Source organism: Acinonyx jubatus, chromosome B4 (genome assembly GCF_027475565.1).
Source record: "Acinonyx jubatus isolate Ajub_Pintada_27869175 chromosome B4, VMU_Ajub_asm_v1.0, whole genome shotgun sequence".
NCBI lineage: Eukaryota > Metazoa > Chordata > Mammalia > Carnivora > Felidae > Acinonyx > Acinonyx jubatus.
The window spans coordinates 44,454,431-44,473,146 of NC_069387.1; the positions used below are offsets into that span (position 1 = coordinate 44,454,431).

Here is an 18,716-nt window from a genome sequence, read left to right on the forward strand (position 1 = left end):
ACACAGCAGACAAACCTGAGTTTTAACCTAGAGTTTGACCCTTACAAACTGTGTTCTCTAGGGCAAATTATATGATTTTATTTACCTTTATTCATTTTAAAGAGAAAACCATATCTGTTTGGCTGTCCATATATAAGACATTATGTATGGCATATATATAAATAACCCCTTGCGCACCTACCGCCTGTTAAGCTTTAAGCGCTAAAAACCAGTAGGAGCATCAAACAGGAAGGGGCGGAGCTCCAACGGCGGCCGGGGCCGAGCGCCGTTGGGGAGGAAGCTGCGGCAGCGGGAGGCGCAGGTGTGAGTCCGGCGGTCCGTTAGCCGCCCGCACTGCGCCCCTCGCCGTCCCGGCCATTGGTCGGAGGCCTGCAAGAGCCGGGGTGACTCTCGGATCTATGCCCTGCGGGAGCGGCAACACCAGATTCATGGCCACCGCGGCGGCTCCGTCTTCCTTGGCCCTCAGCGCCTCCAGCACGGCCGGGGCCTCCAGCTCATATGGAGTCTTCTGCAAAGGGCTCTCCCGCACCCTGCTCGCCTTCTTCGAGCTGGCCTGGCAGCTGCGCATGAACTTCCCGTATTTCTACGTCGCGGGCTCGGTGATCCTCAACATCCGCTTGCAGGTACATATTTAGTGCCGTGATTACGCCGCCTACATCCCGGCCAGGACATGGCGGACTCCCAGGAGGCCTGGCGGCGGTGAAGAAAATTTGTAAGCACGGAGCTCTGGAATCTCGCGAGAGGTCGTGAGCGCTCTGTGAGGTTGCACTCTCGGTTCCTACCGGAGCTTCCAGGGCCGGGGCAGAAAGCGGGTCGAGGCTAGAGAAAGGAAATACGCGATTTTCCGGGGACAGCAAAGAACCTCAGTTAAGGCCTACGACAATATTTAAGATGCTTTGCAGCCTTAAGAACAGGACGAACATGATGCCGGGTAAAGAAAAGGGCGGCTACTAAAGTTTTCAGAAAAAAAAATTTTTCATGTACAAGCTCACAGTCCAAATTAAAACAAATTTCGGGAAGATGGGATTGGACTGGAACCAAGACATTGAATGAATAAGAAGCTGAAGATCTTAAAGAGATACGTGGAAGGCAAATATATTTCTTCAACCAGAGAAAACAATGACTCTGAAATTCTCAGTGAAAATAACCACAAGTGTACAGGAAAAACATCCTTCTAATACGAAACAACGAAAAATGCTGCTGGATTTTGAACAGGGTTGGAGTTTTAGAAAGTGGACCCTCTTGCAGTGTCCGTGTAGTTCAAGACCTTGGAACCAAAGAAAAGGAAGTCCAGTCATAGCACTAACCTTGGTTATTTTGTGAATAACACTTCAATAATCATAATAATTAATGTAAATGCTGTTTATGGTTTTTATCTTTTGAGAGAATACTTAATTATGGTTACAAAGTAGAATGCAAGTGTTAACAGCTTTGATAATGGAAAAGTACAGTTTTCAAGTAGGGTTGTTGAAGGGGGAGGGGAAAGTATATGGAATGGTAATGATGTCCTTATAAAGTGGGAAGTTCAGAGATACAGTCTGTTGTTGATGTGGAGAAGCATTTGATTATTTAAAGGGTAAAGGGCAAAAAGAGTATGCCATAAAGTTGCTAAAATCGTAATATAACTATTTAAGAGGGAGGAGGGTAGGGGAGAACAGCTTGAATTCAGTAAGAAATGACTAAAGAGAGGTAGAATGTCTCAAAAAAGAAAAACTGAGAATACCGGATGTGTTTGAATAAAAAGACAAGAGATACTTAGGTTTTCAGAGGCTGGGGATAGATTAGTGATCTGCAGAGTTTTTAAAAATTAAGGAACCAAGAGTGCCTGGGTGGCTCAGTTGGTTGAGCATCTGACTTCGGCTCAGGTCATAATCTCAAGGCTTGCGAGTTTGAGCCCTGCATTGGGCTCTGTGCTGACAGCTCAGAGCCTGGAGCCTGCTTCAGATTCTGTGTCTCTGTCTGTCTTTACCCCTCCCCTGTTCCTGCTCTGTCTCTCTCAAAAATAAACAATAAAAAAATTAAGGAAACAAATTTATTATGAAACAGGACAATTCAGTTTTTCAAAAACTACACTGCATACTTCCAAATTATGAATAATACTCGTCCTATAAAGTCAGTCATAATTATATAAATGCTGAATACTAATACAACAAGAAATGATTGTGTAACATTGTGGGGATTGGAGAGGAGACAGGTATGTGTAATGGGGAAGAATCAGTGAAGATCTAATGTAGAGAAGTCAATAAATCAGTATATGGACATTCAGAAAAAACAACAATAAACATAAGAAGTGGTTGTCTCGAGAAAAAAATCAGAGATGAGTAGAGAAAAGATAGAGGATTGCTGTGTTTCACTACCAGTGTAACAGTACTTTGGTTTTTCTTAACTGTATATATATTTCCTTGATTAAAAATTAATTTAGGGAGACCCGAGTGGCTCAGTCAGTTGAGCATTGGACTCTTGATTTCAGCTCAGGTTATGATCCCAGGGTTGTGAGATCGAGCTCCGAGTCAGGCTTTGCACTGAGTATGGAGCCTGCTTAGAATTCTCTGTCTTTTTCTCTCTCTCAAAAAATAATTGAAGTTTTATTTTTAGAAGTTCCCCCCAGGCAATTGAAAAGTACAGCATTGGTTAAGAGCCACCATAGTGAAATGGAATTGAGTTTTTAAATCAGGCCGATCATTGTTAAGATACAAACTTCATTTTGTGGTCTTAGGTGAGTCCATTAATCTGCCTAAAACCCAATTTCCTCAACTATAAATGAAGATAAAAATACCTACTTTAAAAAATCAGTCTGAGAATTGAAGATAAGCCTGGCTTAGTGCTTGATGCATACACAATAAACCATATCTGTTCCAACAGAAGATCTCATTAACATGTGAATGAAACTTAAAACTCACAGAATACCCATTTTTTTTCCAGTAGAGCTTTTCAAGCCTGGAGGAAATCCATAAGGTGCTGACCTTGGGGGTATGGGGCAGATCCTCCAGAAGGATTTTAGGTGAGATAAAAGCGGCCATTGTTTGCAGAGGTCAAGGTTTAAACTATTTGCTGTGTTTTGTGTTCCACTAATTGTGTCCCACCAACAAGTATACTCTAGGGTTGGTAAAATCAGTGTCCCCTTAAGCACCAGGTCTGGCTTTGGGAAATTGTATTTCCTACCCTTTATTCCTTGTCTCTAAGCTGTTGGGTCATGTCCTCCTCTTACTACTTTACTTTTTTCTGCCTTCTCTATTTTTTTTCTTTTTTTTTTTTTTTGTCTTTTCTTGTCTTTTTTCTTTTCTTTTTGCCTGTTGTTACTCTAGCTGTGTTTCAAGGCTGAACTTAGATGTCACTGTTTTAATTTAGTTTTTCCCAGATTCCCCTGACTATATTAAGTTAATTTCTTTTACTCCATCCAAAGGCTGTGTTAACATCGACTTATGCCATTTTCATGGGCTGCCTCATTTTTGCCTAATTGTGCATTCGTTATCAGATGTGGGTTTTTGTTTTTAAATATCCAAGAGAGTGGTTTCTACAATCTCTAACCTTGGTTATTACATATTGCCCTGAGAGTGCAGGAACTAAAACATTTTAATCTAAAACATCAGAAATGTAATTTGATCAATGAAGTCTGCCAAGGGACTTACTGATGGTGAGCGTCACTATTCCCTGGATGTACTCATGTCTTCGTAGCAAAGAATGGCTACCATTAGTCCTGGTACAGTGAGGTACGGGGATGCTCCATTCAGGTGGCTACATGAACATGTGCCTTCTTCAACCTTTTTTCTTCAGATCAGCCTTTTGTTACACTAAAGAAACCATGGCACTTAGCACTTACTATATCCTATCCTCCGGCTATACTGGAAACTGTGAGGGAAGATATTGTATCCTATCCAGTTTTACAGCCTGTATAGTATCAGCAAATATAAAGTAGGAACCGAATGAAGGCTCCATGACTTACCCTTTATTCTTCACAATTGCTCTTACACCCAGTCCCTATTTTTCTTCCAACATTTATAACTTACTGAAGTTTCCCAGGGGAGAAAACACGATTTTTGCCCTGACTAAACCACTTATTCTAATGTGCAAATAGTTTTATTCCTTTTAGCATCCTTCTAGGCAACATCCATGAAGCCAAAAACGTTCATTGCTCTGTCCCTTACCTAGAGCATTGCCTAATGCACAGTAGATCCAGGCATAGTTGAATAAATGCCAAATTAGTTGGGGTTTTTTCCCACACATGGTCATGAATGAAGGAAATAAACATATTTGCCCCTGATAATAAAGTGATTCACTTCATTGCCCATAAATTGAGCTCTTTCAGGCCACCATGAATATTGATTGGTCCAAGGATCCTGCAAGCATGGGGAAGCAAAGAGGTGGCATAGTTCTCACCAAAAAAGAAAAAAACGTTTATGAAGTGTAAATGATAAAAATGCTGGGGGATGAGGACTGTGTTATATTTTAACTATAAAAGGGAAATGTGATCATAGAACATAATATAACTTAAAAGGGAACAAGAAGTTCATATAACTTTAGTTGAGAGCAAAAATACTTGTGATTGCTTGGCTAAAAGGGCATATGATTATTGCCAGCATTTTTAATTTGATTGAGTTTTTACTACCAGGAACTGTGCAGTTATTTACATACAGGATCTCCATAATTCTCATGTATACCCTGTGAGGAAGACCTTTTTATCATCATTTTTCAGATAAGGAAACTGGGATTTAAAGAGGTTAAGTAATTTCCCAAGGTCATAGTAATTGGCCAAACCACAGTTGAACCCTAAGTTTATCTCTAAAGATACTTTTGATGAGAGATTCAATTTTTTATAATGTATAGGTAATTCTGAATAATCCTGTTTCTTAAATTTTCAAACAAAAGTAATTCCTGGGTAATAGTTGGCAATATCTCTTTTTTTTCTTTAGTGCACTTATTGAGGGCTTTATGTATGAGAATATAAGCATTCGATATAATTTGATATTAAGTCCAGTATTTTATACTGTCTGCTGCCTGAAGTCATTTGGCCTGTTTGTAGGGAAGAAGGGGATGAAGGGAGACAGAGAAAAAGACATTACCCCTAGAATGGAAACACTTTCCCCTTAAGGTGTAGAGATCAGCTAATCATGAATTTTGAAACTGTCCATCACTGCTTTGGGGAGGCCTAACTAAATTTTCTGTTAAAAGTCTTATAATCCTATTCTAATGGGGACTTTTCCTGGTAGAGCATGAATAGATTTGATAGAGTTGAAAAGAAAATGGGACTACACGTGGAGACATCAAGGGGCAGGAATGGAAAGTTTAGGCATATAGGAACAAAAGGAGAGGGGGAGGAAAATGCCAGAAACCGAGCCTGGAAAGTAGTCTGAAGAATAGACTTGGAAGGTTTCGAGCAAGTGAACCAAGAAAGGAATCCCTGCAATAAATAGAATTTCAACAGGTTTCAGTTGAGTCACATAAGTCTGCTTGGATTACCACGAGTGTGGGAATTTCATTACAATTTTAATAAGAAATCTTTAATAACCTACTGCCCAGCAAGATTACCACCAGAACAAGTCGTGAATCTTTACAGCTAAAGTCCACTTCTCCTCACCTCTCCTCCACACATATACCAATCTCAATCATGCTCTTGGAACAATCAAAAGGCCAAGGACATTACTGAGTGCCCACAACGAATGATAAGGAACTATGGAATTCTTAGTAGTTTTAGCTGCAGTACATTTGAGGCCAGGCAATCCTACCAGTTCCTATCCTAATTAGGGATCTGCCGCATACATTAGGAAATGTTGCCCATCTTTATGGCTTTCAAATACTGTGGATTTATTCACAGGAAGGTAGTGGAGGGCATCCATGAACAAAGAAGAATGAAAGTCGTTCATATACTGGGTGAAATAGATTCAGTATACCTTTTCATAGGAACCAAAGTGAGGAAAAATAAGTTATCACAACCAAAAGGTAAAAGTTGCTAATGAAATAGTGTGCTTCAAATGTCTGCTCTGAAATCATGGAGAGTGGGGCCAACAAATAAATGAAAAGAGGTTTAATTTGAAAAAGATTTTTTTTAAGAAACTATCTTAGTTTGCCAATTAATAAAAAGAAAACTTTGAAAGCATTTCACACTGAAGTCAAAGAGGACTATAATTAATAGGACTTAAAATTCAGAGGTCGAGTTAGATCTGTATAAAAAGAAAAAGAAGTTATTTTTTAAACTAACTCATTTAAACATGGTGCCAAGGAATAGAGGTACCAGTGCCTTTGTGTTATAAAGCTGCATGGATGTTGGTGTTTCCCAAAAGTGCTAAAATTGAAAATAGCCCAAGGGTGCCTAGGTGGCTCAGTTGGTTAAGCATCTGACTTTGGCTCATGTCATGATCTCATGGTTTGTGGGTTCAAGCCCCATGTCGGGCTCTGTGCTGACAGCTCGGGGCCTGGAGCCTGCTTCGGATTCTGTGTCTCCCTCTCTGCCCCTTTCCTGCTTGTACTCTGTCTCTCTCTCTCAAAAATAAACATTTAAAAAAAAGAAAGAAAATAGCCCATCTGTCACCTGTGATTTTTTCCTACAAATAACCTCCGTCAATAACTTTCTTTCTGAATTGTCAAACCAATCATCTGATCAATTTTTTAAATGAAGATTTATCCTGAGAGCCGTCCAGCATGTGGCATTGATTCCTACAAAAAGCATTAACCAATGTCGCAGGTGAGTGGAGTGTGAAATTATGGGTTTTGCACATGGCCCCCTTGTTTCCGTACCTCAGTTAAGGAAGTCCCTGGTTCAGAGCACATGAAGTTCAATCCAGAACAGCAGACAAAATACCTAAACCATCAGAAAATCGACAATGTCACCTTTGAATCCGTATTGATCCATGCATATTTCCATTGGTACCTTTTCTTTTAGTAAATTTCAAGACCATATGGCTCGAAATTAAACTATCTTAGCTTGGGCAAGGGTCCAGGCCAAGCTCTACACCAAGGGCAAGGGCTCAGGTAAAAGCCTCTTTTGGCATTGAAAACAAGTTATTTGCAACTCTCCTGGTCTCAGGTGTGGGCAAACTGAAAAAATAAATAAATAAAACTTAGTACATTGAGACTATAAAGAGTTTCTTTAAGGGGTGCCTGGCTGGCTCAGTCAGTAGAGCATGTGACTCTTGATCTTGGGGCCATGAGTTCAAGTCCCATGTTGGGTGTAGAGATTATTGTTTTTTAATTTTTTTAACGTTTATTTATTTTTGAGACAGAAAGAGAGCATGAATGGAGGAGGGTCAGAGAGAGAGGGAGACACAGAATCCGAAACAGGCTCCAGGCTCTGAGAGGTCAGCACAGAGCCCGACGTAGGGCTCAAACTCATGGACTGCGAGATCATGACCTGACCTGAAGTCGGACGCTTAACCGACTGAGCCACAAAAAATTCTTTAAAAAAAAGTTCCTTTTGGAGGGAAGTGATAACAAGAAAGCAATGGCAATCACTGGGAACAATAACTTGGTCCCAGAATAGGATACAATTCTCTCCTGATTGCATGGGACTAGCTATAGATGTGATAGGTGTAGCTTTTCTTGGATCATGACTAGAGTCTCTAATACAGGCTCTTGTTCCAGGAAGGGGGAACCATAGGCCTCAATCTCAAGTTAATCTTTTTAATAGGGAAAATGCAATACATCAGTAGCCACTAACCAGTCTATAGCACAGGCCTCACATTTTAATAGTCATTTTCTGTGCTTCTTATTGTCAGGAATAGGTTCCTGCTTATAGCTTCATCCCCCCAACATTACTACATGAGAAGTGAAGACATAGTCCCTGTGAGACATTTACTGCTAAATCCCACTCGTAATGGTTGTTTAAATCATTTTCATCTTGGTCATTAAAGTTGACTGACACCAGAGTGTAAATCTAAAAACGAAAACTAAATATGCTTGTTTTCTAATAAGCACAAAGTAATCTAACTTTCCTATTGAACAGGAGGCATTCTAAAGCAAATTATCCTCAATATCTGAATCTAAATATAGCCAGTATTAGAATTTCACCTTTGCTCGAGCAAGATAATCCCAGGGACAATCATTAGGAAATGTCTTCTTTTCCATTTTATAGAGATTTGGTTGACACACAGCACCGTATAATCTTAAACTGTGCACCATAATAACTTGACTTACAATTATTGCAAAATAATTACCGCAATAAGTTCAGTTAAAATCCACTATCTCACGTAGATACCCCCAAAAAGGTACTTTTCCTTGTGATGAGAACTTTTATGGGTTTTTTTTTTTTGGTTTTTTTTTTTTTTTTTTGAGAGAGAGACACAGTGAGGGCGGGGGAGGGGCAGAGAGAGACAGAGAATCTGAAGCAGGCTCCAGGCTCTGAGCTGTCAGCGCAGAGCCTGACGTGGGGCTTGAACTCACAGACTGTGAGATCATGGCCTGAGCCGAAGTCGGACGCCCAACCGACTGAGCCACCCAGGTGCCCCAATGATGAGAACTTTTAGGATCCACTCTCAGCAACTTTCAAGAACTTTCAGGATCCACTGTGATAGCATACCGTACAGCAGTGTTAATCATAGTTCCCATGTTATACATTGCATCCCTCGTATGTATTTTTCTTATAACTGGAAGTTTGTACCTTTTGGTCACCATCTAATTCCCCCACCCCCCACCCAGGAAATTTCTTATATAGTGTCCAACATAATGAGTGAAGTTGAAAAATATAAATCTTTAGGTGGCCTGGCTGGCTCAGCCTGTAGAGCATGAGACCCTTGATCTCAGGGTTGTAAGTTTGAGCCCCATGTTGGGTGTAGAGATTACTTAATAAATCTTTTAAAAGTATATTTTAAAAAATCTAAATCTTTATGTGGGTCTTATGTGCATGGGTCCTAATCATCATGGTTACATCAGATGGTTCCTGGAGTAAGACACAAAACCCTTATGGTTTTTATATTCTTCCCAGCATCAGACCTGACCTACTGCTCCATCAAAATTGACTTATAACCCACATGTATTCAACATTGATTATCTAATTTGGTTTTGTTTTTTGCTTGCTTCTACAATTGAAACAATGACAGCCATTTAAAACCCTAGAAAGATCTCTTCATTGTTGATAGTTTTAAAACATGTTTAAAATTATAATCTCTAAAAATTACTATATATCAAACTTATATTCACAATTTCCATATCATTAGCAAGCACAATTTTGCCACCTGCTGACCTTAAGATTATATACATTTTCAGGTACTTTGATTTCATTTCAATTATTTTATGAGAAAAGTCAACCTAGCACTACATATATACACACACATGTTTAAATTTTATACAAATACACAATATTCCCTTGTAAACTTTCCGTTCTTATCCCTGGCGAGTGAGTTGGTTGTGTTTGTCCTCTTTGACAAGATACACAAATGTTCATATAATCAATCCTTACACGCAGACACACACCCCACACAAACTCAGTGTCTAAGTGCGTAAAGTAGACATAAAAGCATTATTCTACACTTAGGGATAATTATTCAATGTCTTCTTATAGATTAAGTCAATTTTTTTGTCTTATTCAACAAATGTAGTGTCTATTCTAGCTTGGATTCATAGTGACAGTCTGTTCCTTTGTTTTAAAAGTTATGTCTTTGTTACGGGACTGTGCTTCCGGCATTTTTATTCCTTTCTTTTTAACTTAGTATTGTACAAATATTCCACCTCGTTCAACTTGGAGAGGATTTTCTTTTCTAAATAATCATTTTTTCTCACATATGAATGTAATAAATGTCTGCTAACATGTGTAACATTAATACATGTTGCATTATAAATTTTATATTCATACTGACTCAGGTATGTTCTTGTTACCAGCAAGTTTTACAATGACAATCATGTTTGCTTATTAAGGTTATAGGTCATTCTAGGGAAAGTCTGTGATGTTTAATAGCATCTAAAAAGCATCCAGCGAGAAAAACAAAAGTTAAAATGGATCTTCAATGTTCATCATTAATTCTCTTGGGTTATAGAAAATTCTGGAAATCATGAAGCTAAAGGTTTCACCATTTTCAGGTGGCAATTGAGATGCCACAGTAGTCCTAAAGCAGTTTGTCTCAGCTTGCTGTTTCCAAAAATGAGGATAAATGAGTGGCCTGAAGGAAAAAGAGCCGATGTCAACGTGACCGCCAAATTGGCATGATGTTTCTTCAGTAAAAGGAAAATCCAACCTGTTAACTGGATGGAAAAAAAATGAACCGTGGAGAGGAGGAGGAAAGATATCACCATTTTCATGGCCCTTCTATGGGCCTCTGTGCTGAAGTCCCTTGAGCTGGAGTTCAGTTGCACGTTCCTGGTATGTCTCATCAAGGAGAGAAATAAAAGGAGCAGTGAGGTCAGGGACAGAAGGAAGGGGATTAGGTAGATGAAACTGAGAATAACCAAGCTGTTAAGATACCCAGTTTTACTTACATCTAGGGGCCAAGTTGAGTTTCTTTCATAGTTGTGGTAGATGGTAGCCCAGAGATCAGAAAATCCAACTAATAATTTGTAGTTGAAAACCAGTAAGAATAAAGACCCCAGAGGAAGCACAAGGAGCACCCTGCTAATTCTCCGCCTCAGCCAGGTGAAACAGTGGTGGGAGAAATTGGCTATCCTAAAGAAATAGAAAACACTCAGGCAGGTGGCAAACCAGGTAGCTAGGTGATTGGTCAGTGTCCAACAGATATTAACAGCGGTAGCTAGTTTCTCAATGTTATATAGATGTGGCCAAAACACCATTACAAGCGAATCGAATAGTATCATCCAAAGAAGAATGATTCTGGAGACAGCCAGGTTGGTGAGGATGCAGTCAGCTGGCGAGAGCTTTCGATGCTTCACCCAGTCAATGCAGTTGACGAGTGCGATGAAACCATTCCCCAACATTCCAATCATGAATGCTCCTACTGCTGCTGTCAGAAAAGTATTTTCGATTCCAGATGGCATTTCTGTAGAAAGAATCCAGGAAACTAGCCCTATGTTTCACTGATTTTTGTTGTTGTTGTTGTTCTGTCAAACGTTGGAGGATAAAGTCCACTTTGATACTTTTCACTTTGATATTAAAAATGCTCAGATACTATCTCACTGACCTTCACAAAACATCTTTCTCTTTGGTTCCAGCTGTAAGTCCGAGCTTTACACAAGGAGATCCGGTCTCACAGACCTAAATGAAAAACTTTAATGTAACTTCTAATCAGCTACTGATTTCCAAATTAAACAGTAAGTGTTCCCACTCATCACTGGCACTGACAGCAGTGTTGCGCTTGGGAGGACATCTGGAAGAACAAAGTCAAATATGGGAACATGCAAATACGAGGCGATTTCTTTACACTGATTTGCACTTTCCTTCCCTTTCTTTTATTTTTTTAATGTTTATTTTTGAGAGAGAGAGAGAGAGAGCATGAGCAAAGGAGGGAGAGCAGAGAGAGAGGGAGGCACAGAATCCAAAACTGGCTCCAGGCATTGCCGCTATCGGCACAGAGCCTGACGCGGGGCTTGAACTCACAAACCATGAGATCATGACCAGAACCGAAGTCGGATGCTTAACTGACTGAGCCACCCAGCTGCCCCTGCGCTTTCCTTTTCAATTGAAAATACCATTTGGGCGGCACATGGGTGGCGCGGTCAGCAAAGCGTTGGACTCTTGATCTCGGCCCAGATCATGATCTACGGTTTGTGAGATTGAGCCCAGCATGGGGCTCTGTGCTGACAGTGTGGAGGCTGCTTGGGATTCTCTAAATAAATAAATAAATAAATAAATAAGAAAATAGAATTTGGATTCAGGTTGCTTAATTTTAATAGAATTCTCAGGCACTATTCATTAAATCCATTTGATAAAACCCATCATATTTCAGATACTATTATAGATGTGGTAAGCGTAATAAAGAGAAGTAACGTCAAGGAGCTCACAGGGTATTAGGAAAAGCAACGTCAAATAAACTGTTACCATTGAATGTGACAGAAGTTTGACCAAAATGTAACTTGCCACACAGAGAAGTGTGCTACGAAATCTACAGCCGTCTTGAAACTTTTTAGGATTTCCTGAAGAAATAGACACAAAGGGAAATGATCTTCCAGAAGGGTATAAAACCATATGCAAAGGTACCAATATCAGACCTATTTGAGCTATTACTCTGAATATTTTGAGCTTTCTTCTCAATCAGCTACTGCCTATTTGATTCTGAATAAGCTCTTGTCACCTGAGAGGGAAAAAATAGTAAGAAAAAAATAGAGTAGAAAAAAAATGGAGGAGTGGGAAGGGGTTCTTTTCATTAATCCTGCTTTTGGTAAAATCTTTGTCTCATAAAAAATTCAGTTACAGTAAAATTTATTTTAGTTTGGTTTTGGTTTCAACGAACAGGTAACTTTAATACAATCGTCTTTCAACCTCGACCGCAAGGTTCTCTCTCCTATTGAGAGAACTTTAGGTGTACGTACGTGTGTTATATTAATAATTAATATATGTTAATGTCCGTGAGCCAACCCCAGGGAATCTTACTTTATTGTCTAGGATATATTGTTGGCACCCATTGAGAACTCCTCCATACATGGTTGAAAGTACCTTCTGAACCCAGGCAAAAATCTTTGTACCTGAAAGCTGCAAATCTATGAAGATTCTCCAGGAACGAGACAGGAATTTTGCCCCCTAGCCCTCAATGCATTCCCCATTCAGCCAATTTTGACTCTGGTTAAAACTACCTGTTTTGTGTTGGCCTCAGACTGTCAATAGTGATGCTCTACATTACCAATGCCTGAACGCTCAAAGGCCACACCAGAAGTCACGGGGCACCAAAGGGAGCACCGACCTGGTGTTCTGCTTTTATGCACATTGAGAGTGGGGGCCTAGGATTTTACAGGCATCAAAAACATAATGTCAGGCATGTAGATTAGGTGACCTTAGCTACCAAGTACCTCTATGATCACATTAAGCTCCAGGACAGAAGGGACTATTTTGTTGTCCACCGATGTGGACAGGGAGGGGCTGGCAAACAGTAAACCCTCAATAGCTATTGGTTAAATGAATGAATACTAACTTAGTTGGTAATCCTATTGGGAGCAGAGAAAAAGAGACCAATGAATGAGACTCGACTGTGCAAACAAGTATAAGAACAAGAAACAAAAGCAACTCTTTAAAATTGGAGAAAGTTCTATGACATGTGTATGAATTCATGCACAATTTCTGTACTAACCTGGAAATAACTGACACTGCTCTCCAGCCTTTCTGGCTGAAAGCCAGAAGTCATACAGAATCATAAAAGCTTGCAGGGGTAGCACCCAGGAGGTGGGGACTTTTTTACTTTTCTTCATGAAAAAGAAGTACTTCCAGGCAAGGGAGTTGGAGATGGTTAGAGAATTCTATATTTTGTTTTTTAATTTTAATTTTCTAATCTTTAATTTTTAGAGAAAGAGAAAGCATGCACAAGCTAGAGAGAGAGAGAGAGAGAGAGAATCCCAAGCAGCCTCCATGCTGAGCAGACATAAGGCTCAGTCACATGACCCTGGGATCATGACCTGAGCTGAAATCAAGAGTCGGACACTCAACCAGCTGAGCCACCCAGGTGTCCCCAAAACTCTGTATTTTGTGTCAGGAAACCAAGAAGGCCCTAGAGATCACTGATATTTCCAGATCTATCTTAAAATAGAAGTTGTTATACTTGATAAAGAAAAAGTATTATTGCACGTATAAACATAAGATATATTATTACAAAATGCTTGGGCAGATAACAATTAATTAAACTTATGTGTATGATACAGTGACAATCCCAAATAGTCTGAACTTCCAATGATGACTGATTTAAATCCGAAAACGTATGAACACTTATGTTATAGTCATCAGTTGAAAGAGAGACAATTCTTCTAAGGAATTGTGAGAAAATACATTCGGAAGTCTATGTTGGCCTATTTCAAACAAAACGCTGACTTCCTGAGTGATAGGGAGTGATACTTATATAGTGATCAACTAACACTTATGTGGGTTTAAATAAAGATGGTTCAACTGAATATTTTATGAGGTCCTATCATTAATACCACCTTGGGGGGGGGGGGGCTTGAGTTCTTCCTGTTTCCTCCCCGTGTCTGTGACATCTCCAGTGAAAAAATATACCTTAGCTTTCTGTTGGATTCTTTCTGTTGCCTTTCCCTCCCCAAGCCCGCATGTTTAGATCTCCTGACAGTCTCAGAGAAGCGGGCAACAAATGTTGCCCTGTATGCTCTCTCCCATCCTATCAATAGCAAGCTTTTCCACTTATTTGCAAACACAGAAGTAGCTTCCTGGTTCTTTTTGAATTGCAACGAGGAACTTTCATGCACCGAACTTGATAGTCACTGCATTAAAGTACTGGCCTTTGTGGGGTTTTTGTTTGTTTGTTTGGGTTTGGTTTTGTTTTGTTTTTAAGTAAAAGAGAACTTCAGTGTTTCTTTGGCTGGACCCTAGTTGAAGAAGCAATTAGCTGGGGCAAGGGCCACCGCCTGAAGGGACGGAGATTTCATCTTTCACAAATGGAGACTATTTGCCCAGCTTAATCACTGCTTACATGAACAACCTTTCATGTTTCATCATAGATTTTTGTTTCACTTAGCATATTCTTTTTGTTTCCAAAACTGAAGGCCATGGGTCTTTTCCCCTCAAAATCCTTAGGGGGCCAACATCCTCACTGGCTCTTTCTCATGACAAACCTAAGACAGGGACAGTCTAACTGATACCAACCTCCACATTGGCAAACCTGTCTCACGCTCAAAATAAGAATGATTGGGTATTTCCACCGTCTTCTGAGGCTGCGTTGATACTGATGGAAAAAAATAAAAAATAAAATTTGAAAAGCTGTAGTCTATAAGTGTACAAGGAGACAAAAAACAAGTTTGCCTGTATGTGTTTTTCAAATTCCTCAAACTTTTCAAATCAATTTGTTCTTGTGAAGATCGGTCTTAAGGTCCTGAACAGGATATGGAGTTACTCTAGGCAACTTATCCGGTGTCTCAAATGACAGAATTGGGAAGACCCTGCGATGATACACATGTCCCTTAAAGGCATCCCTGGCTCAGAGGAGATGGGGTCTAATCAAGATCTTATGAGGAGAAGCCACCTACTGGCAGATAGCAGACAAACCACCAGAGACCTTGAGGAAATTTGCATGCCTTTCTCAGAGATCACTAGAGGTATGGGTTTCTATATGACACATTCATCACCAGGGTTCATGAGAACTGTCTTGCTGTGCTTGATTTATGTCTTATCAGTTGCCTCCAGTAGTCACCCTAAGGATCAGAGATACGACCATTTCAGCAGTAGAAACAAGTTATTTGTTCCTCTTCCATAAATCACCTGGTAGACAAATGGAAAACACCAATCATTACACCAGAATCTTTAACTGAACATTTATTTGGTGGGGGAGAAGAATAGTTAACAAGAAATCGGTGACAATCTCCATCCTTCCCCAACACTTTGGTCCCAGGGTAGGATACAATTATGGATATTTCTTCTCTGGGTGGATGACACTGGCCATGCCTGTGTTGGGAGTGGCTCTTCTTGGATTGTGGCTCAGCTGCTGTTGAGTCCCCCACGACATCTCTTGTTACGGGGAAAGTAGAGATGCAGGGCTCGATCTCACTCGCTCTTCAAATACAGTCTACAGTACGTCAGTTGCAATGACCCCAGCCTATGACCTTGTCTTCTTTTACTAGTCCTTTGCTTTGTCAAGACTAGAGCCCTATTCCTTATAGTTCCAACTCCCTAACTTTGTTGCATGAGTGTTGACTTACTCCAAGTTAAACATTCACTCACTTATCCCTAAGGCCTACTTCTTAGAAAGAAGAGCTGCTAAAAAATTAGCTCAATCACTTTATCTTGCATACCAAAGAAAAGTTTCATAACGCTAAAAATTAAACAATGTGCTTGGTTACCATCTTATAAATAGTACAAGGTTATGTCTAAGTCATTTCTATGAAAGGCTGTCTAAAACAAAACAAACTCAATGCCTGAATCTAAAGGTACTCAGCCTGATTTGCATATTCGCTTTTACCAAGGCCAGATAATTACAGTGATAATCGGACAAAATAGTAAGTTAAGGGCCAAATAAATAAACTTCCTTTTGTAAAATGTAAATTACTTAGGAAAAATGGTAAAATATGTCTTATGATTAAAACCGTTATCCACATCGTTATTGTTATCAATACACAGAAGCACCACACAGCCTAGACGTGTTAAAGGTTTAGCTTTCTAAATACGGCGAGGGAGGACAGGGAGAAATGTTCATAATTCTAGCACCATTCCAGGTCCAGGGAGCAGCCCTAGAACAATGTCCATACCTACAGGTCCGTCAAGACTAATTTACAACCCACGTATTTATCATCATTTAATTACAACTTTTTTGTTTCTTTAATGCAATCTAAAGAATACATCGAAAGTAAACCCTTAGGGTTTACTAAGAAAGTAAACCCTAAGAAACCCTAAGTAAATTCTTCATTTTTTAAAAAAGTGTATTTATTTTGAGAGAAAGGGGTGCGGGAGGGGCAGAGAGAGAGAGGGAGAGAGAATCCCAAGCAGGCTCCACAGCCAGCGTGGTGCCCGATGGGGACTCCATCTCATGGCTGTGAGATCATGACCTGAGCCTAAACCAAGAGTCAGACAGTTGACTGACTGAGTCGCCCATGCGACCCAAGAATTCTTCATTTTTAAAGAATTCCATTATATATAGCTGCATAGCATCTGTATAATATTAAAATCTACAACATCATGTTCAAAATGTTATAGTAAACTTTTCTACCCTTAACTTTATTTAGAATTTGTAGTTACTTTATCTAAATTTAGGTTATGATAGTCAAAATACCACTTTCAAATTAAGATTACCATTATAAGCATGTGTTTTTAGTTTATTTTGCTTTGCACTGTGAATATTATTTTCAAATAACTCATTCCCATGTTATCAATAAGACTTCTAATGACAACAGTGAAAAGCTTTTTCATTTTAAAAAAATTAAGCCTTTACCCTATGAGGTCATGTTTTTCCCATCTCTGACTTTAGTTGCTCAATTAACTTTTCTATCACCATTTTATAGATCGTCTACCTAGTGAATAGTAATTTATCTTGATTTCTAAAACACGACATGCTTCTGACATGTAATATGAATTACAATTACATAAATCTTTTGCATATAAAATTAAATAATTTAGATTCTCTTTGAAAGACTATTTGCAATTTTTAAATATTGGTAACCACTGTGTTAAACAAAACTGAATACTTTAAAAATTATATTGGCTGACCATGGGTCAATTATCATCAAAAGTAACTTTTTCTAGGGGAAATTTCATTAATGTTTGACAATACTTAAAGGAACCCTGTAGGGGGAAAAAAAAAGAGAAGTGAAATTGATCCTCAAAGACTCCTCATTAAGTCTTTATCTTTAGAAAGACCCTGGAATGTCTATCTGTAAAGACGAAACTGTTTTTTCTCTTTTCAAGGTGCTTTTAAGATGCCGCAGTACCTTCAAGGCTGTCTGTCTCAGTTTGCTGTTTCCCAGAATCAAAATTAATGAGTGGCCTGAGGGAAAGACATATATGGCCAACATGATAAACTTTGTGAACTTGTTGTTCCAAAATATCAAAAGCATCCAGTTTGTCAATTGGATGGAAAAAAAATGAACTGTGAAGAGGAGGAGGAAAGACATAACCATTTTAATGGCCCCCTTATGGGCCTGTGTGCTGGGGTCCCTGGAGCCCATGACGTTGAGCTGCAAATTTCTGATGTGTCTTACCAAGGACAGAAACAATAGGACCAGTGAGGTCAGGGACAGAACAATAGGAATGGTATAGGAAAAACTAAGAAGAATCAGGGTTTTAATATAAAGGGTTTTACTGTCATTTATATGTAATGTCAGATTACTTTCATCCATCACATAGACGTTTAAGAAGAAATCATTCAATGATTCTAGCACCAGGAAGTCAAACAGCAGAAAGGGCAAAGAAAGGACAAGAATGGCAAGAACCACTCTGTTCGTTCTCCACTTCAGCCAGAGGAAGAAAGAGTGGGAGAAGTGAGCTATTTTAAGGAGGTAGAAAATGCTCAGGCAGGTCGTAAACCAGGTAGTCCAGTGATTAGTTATTCTCCAAAGCAAAGTAATAAGTTTTGCTGATTTCCAAGTGGAATAGAAAGGCGGAGATAGTGTCATTACAAATGATTGCCACAATGACACCAGCAGCTGAGTGATTCGGGAGAGAGCCAAGCAGGTGAGGATGAAGTCAACAAAAGAGATTTTTTGGTTCTTGATCCATTCAGAGCAGTTCACCAGTCCAACGAACACATTCCCCGACATTCCAATTATGAATTCTGCCGTTGACAGCGTAAGAAAGATTTTATCCAGTCCGGCTAACATTTCCGCAGGAAAAAAATCCAAATTTCTAACGTCGTGTCTCATTAGCAAATTTGTAATCAAACTGTCTCGGCACAGCATCCATTTCTGATAGTTACCTTCACCGTGTTTCTTTGCGATTCCAGTGTTAACCACAACCTGCTGCTGTTGGATACAGTCTCATATATATACGTATATGGAAATTTCTCTGCTTTATTGTAATGCCGATCTTAATCCAGAACCATCTGCTAAGGGGTAGCATCCCACATACTTTCATGAAGATGGTTTTATTTATTTGAAAGAGCTACTCATTTCCAAACCAAACTGTTTGTGTTTCTATTTATAGTTGGCAAGGATTCAAATTTTCCACTTGAGGTAATGATCCAAAGGTTGAAGTCAAATTCGCT

The 18,716-nt window shown here is 39.4% G+C and overlaps 3 protein-coding genes across 3 annotated transcripts; 1 reads left to right on the forward strand and 2 right to left on the reverse strand.

Annotated features, from left to right (window-relative positions):
* Nucleotides 1–224: 224 nt before the first annotated feature.
* Nucleotides 225–4,963, forward strand: SMIM10L1 (small integral membrane protein 10 like 1). Its single transcript, XM_053225831.1, has one exon. It carries the CDS (start codon nucleotides 399–401, stop codon nucleotides 633–635), a length of 237 nt encoding a protein of 78 aa, XP_053081806.1. The 5' UTR covers nucleotides 225–398; the 3' UTR covers nucleotides 636–4,963.
* A 5,012-nt stretch (nucleotides 4,964–9,975) lies between these two features.
* LOC106965731 (taste receptor type 2 member 42-like) lies at nucleotides 9,976–10,914 on the reverse strand. Its single transcript, XM_015061811.3, has one exon. It carries the CDS (start codon nucleotides 10,912–10,914, stop codon nucleotides 9,976–9,978), a length of 939 nt encoding a protein of 312 aa, XP_014917297.2.
* A 6,450-nt stretch (nucleotides 10,915–17,364) lies between these two features.
* On the reverse strand, nucleotides 17,365–18,333 carry LOC106965732 (taste receptor type 2 member 42-like). The gene has a single exon (XM_015061812.1). The coding sequence runs from the start codon at nucleotides 18,331–18,333 to the stop codon at nucleotides 17,365–17,367; it is 969 nt and encodes a 322-aa protein (XP_014917298.1).
* Nucleotides 18,334–18,716: the final 383 nt, after the last annotated feature.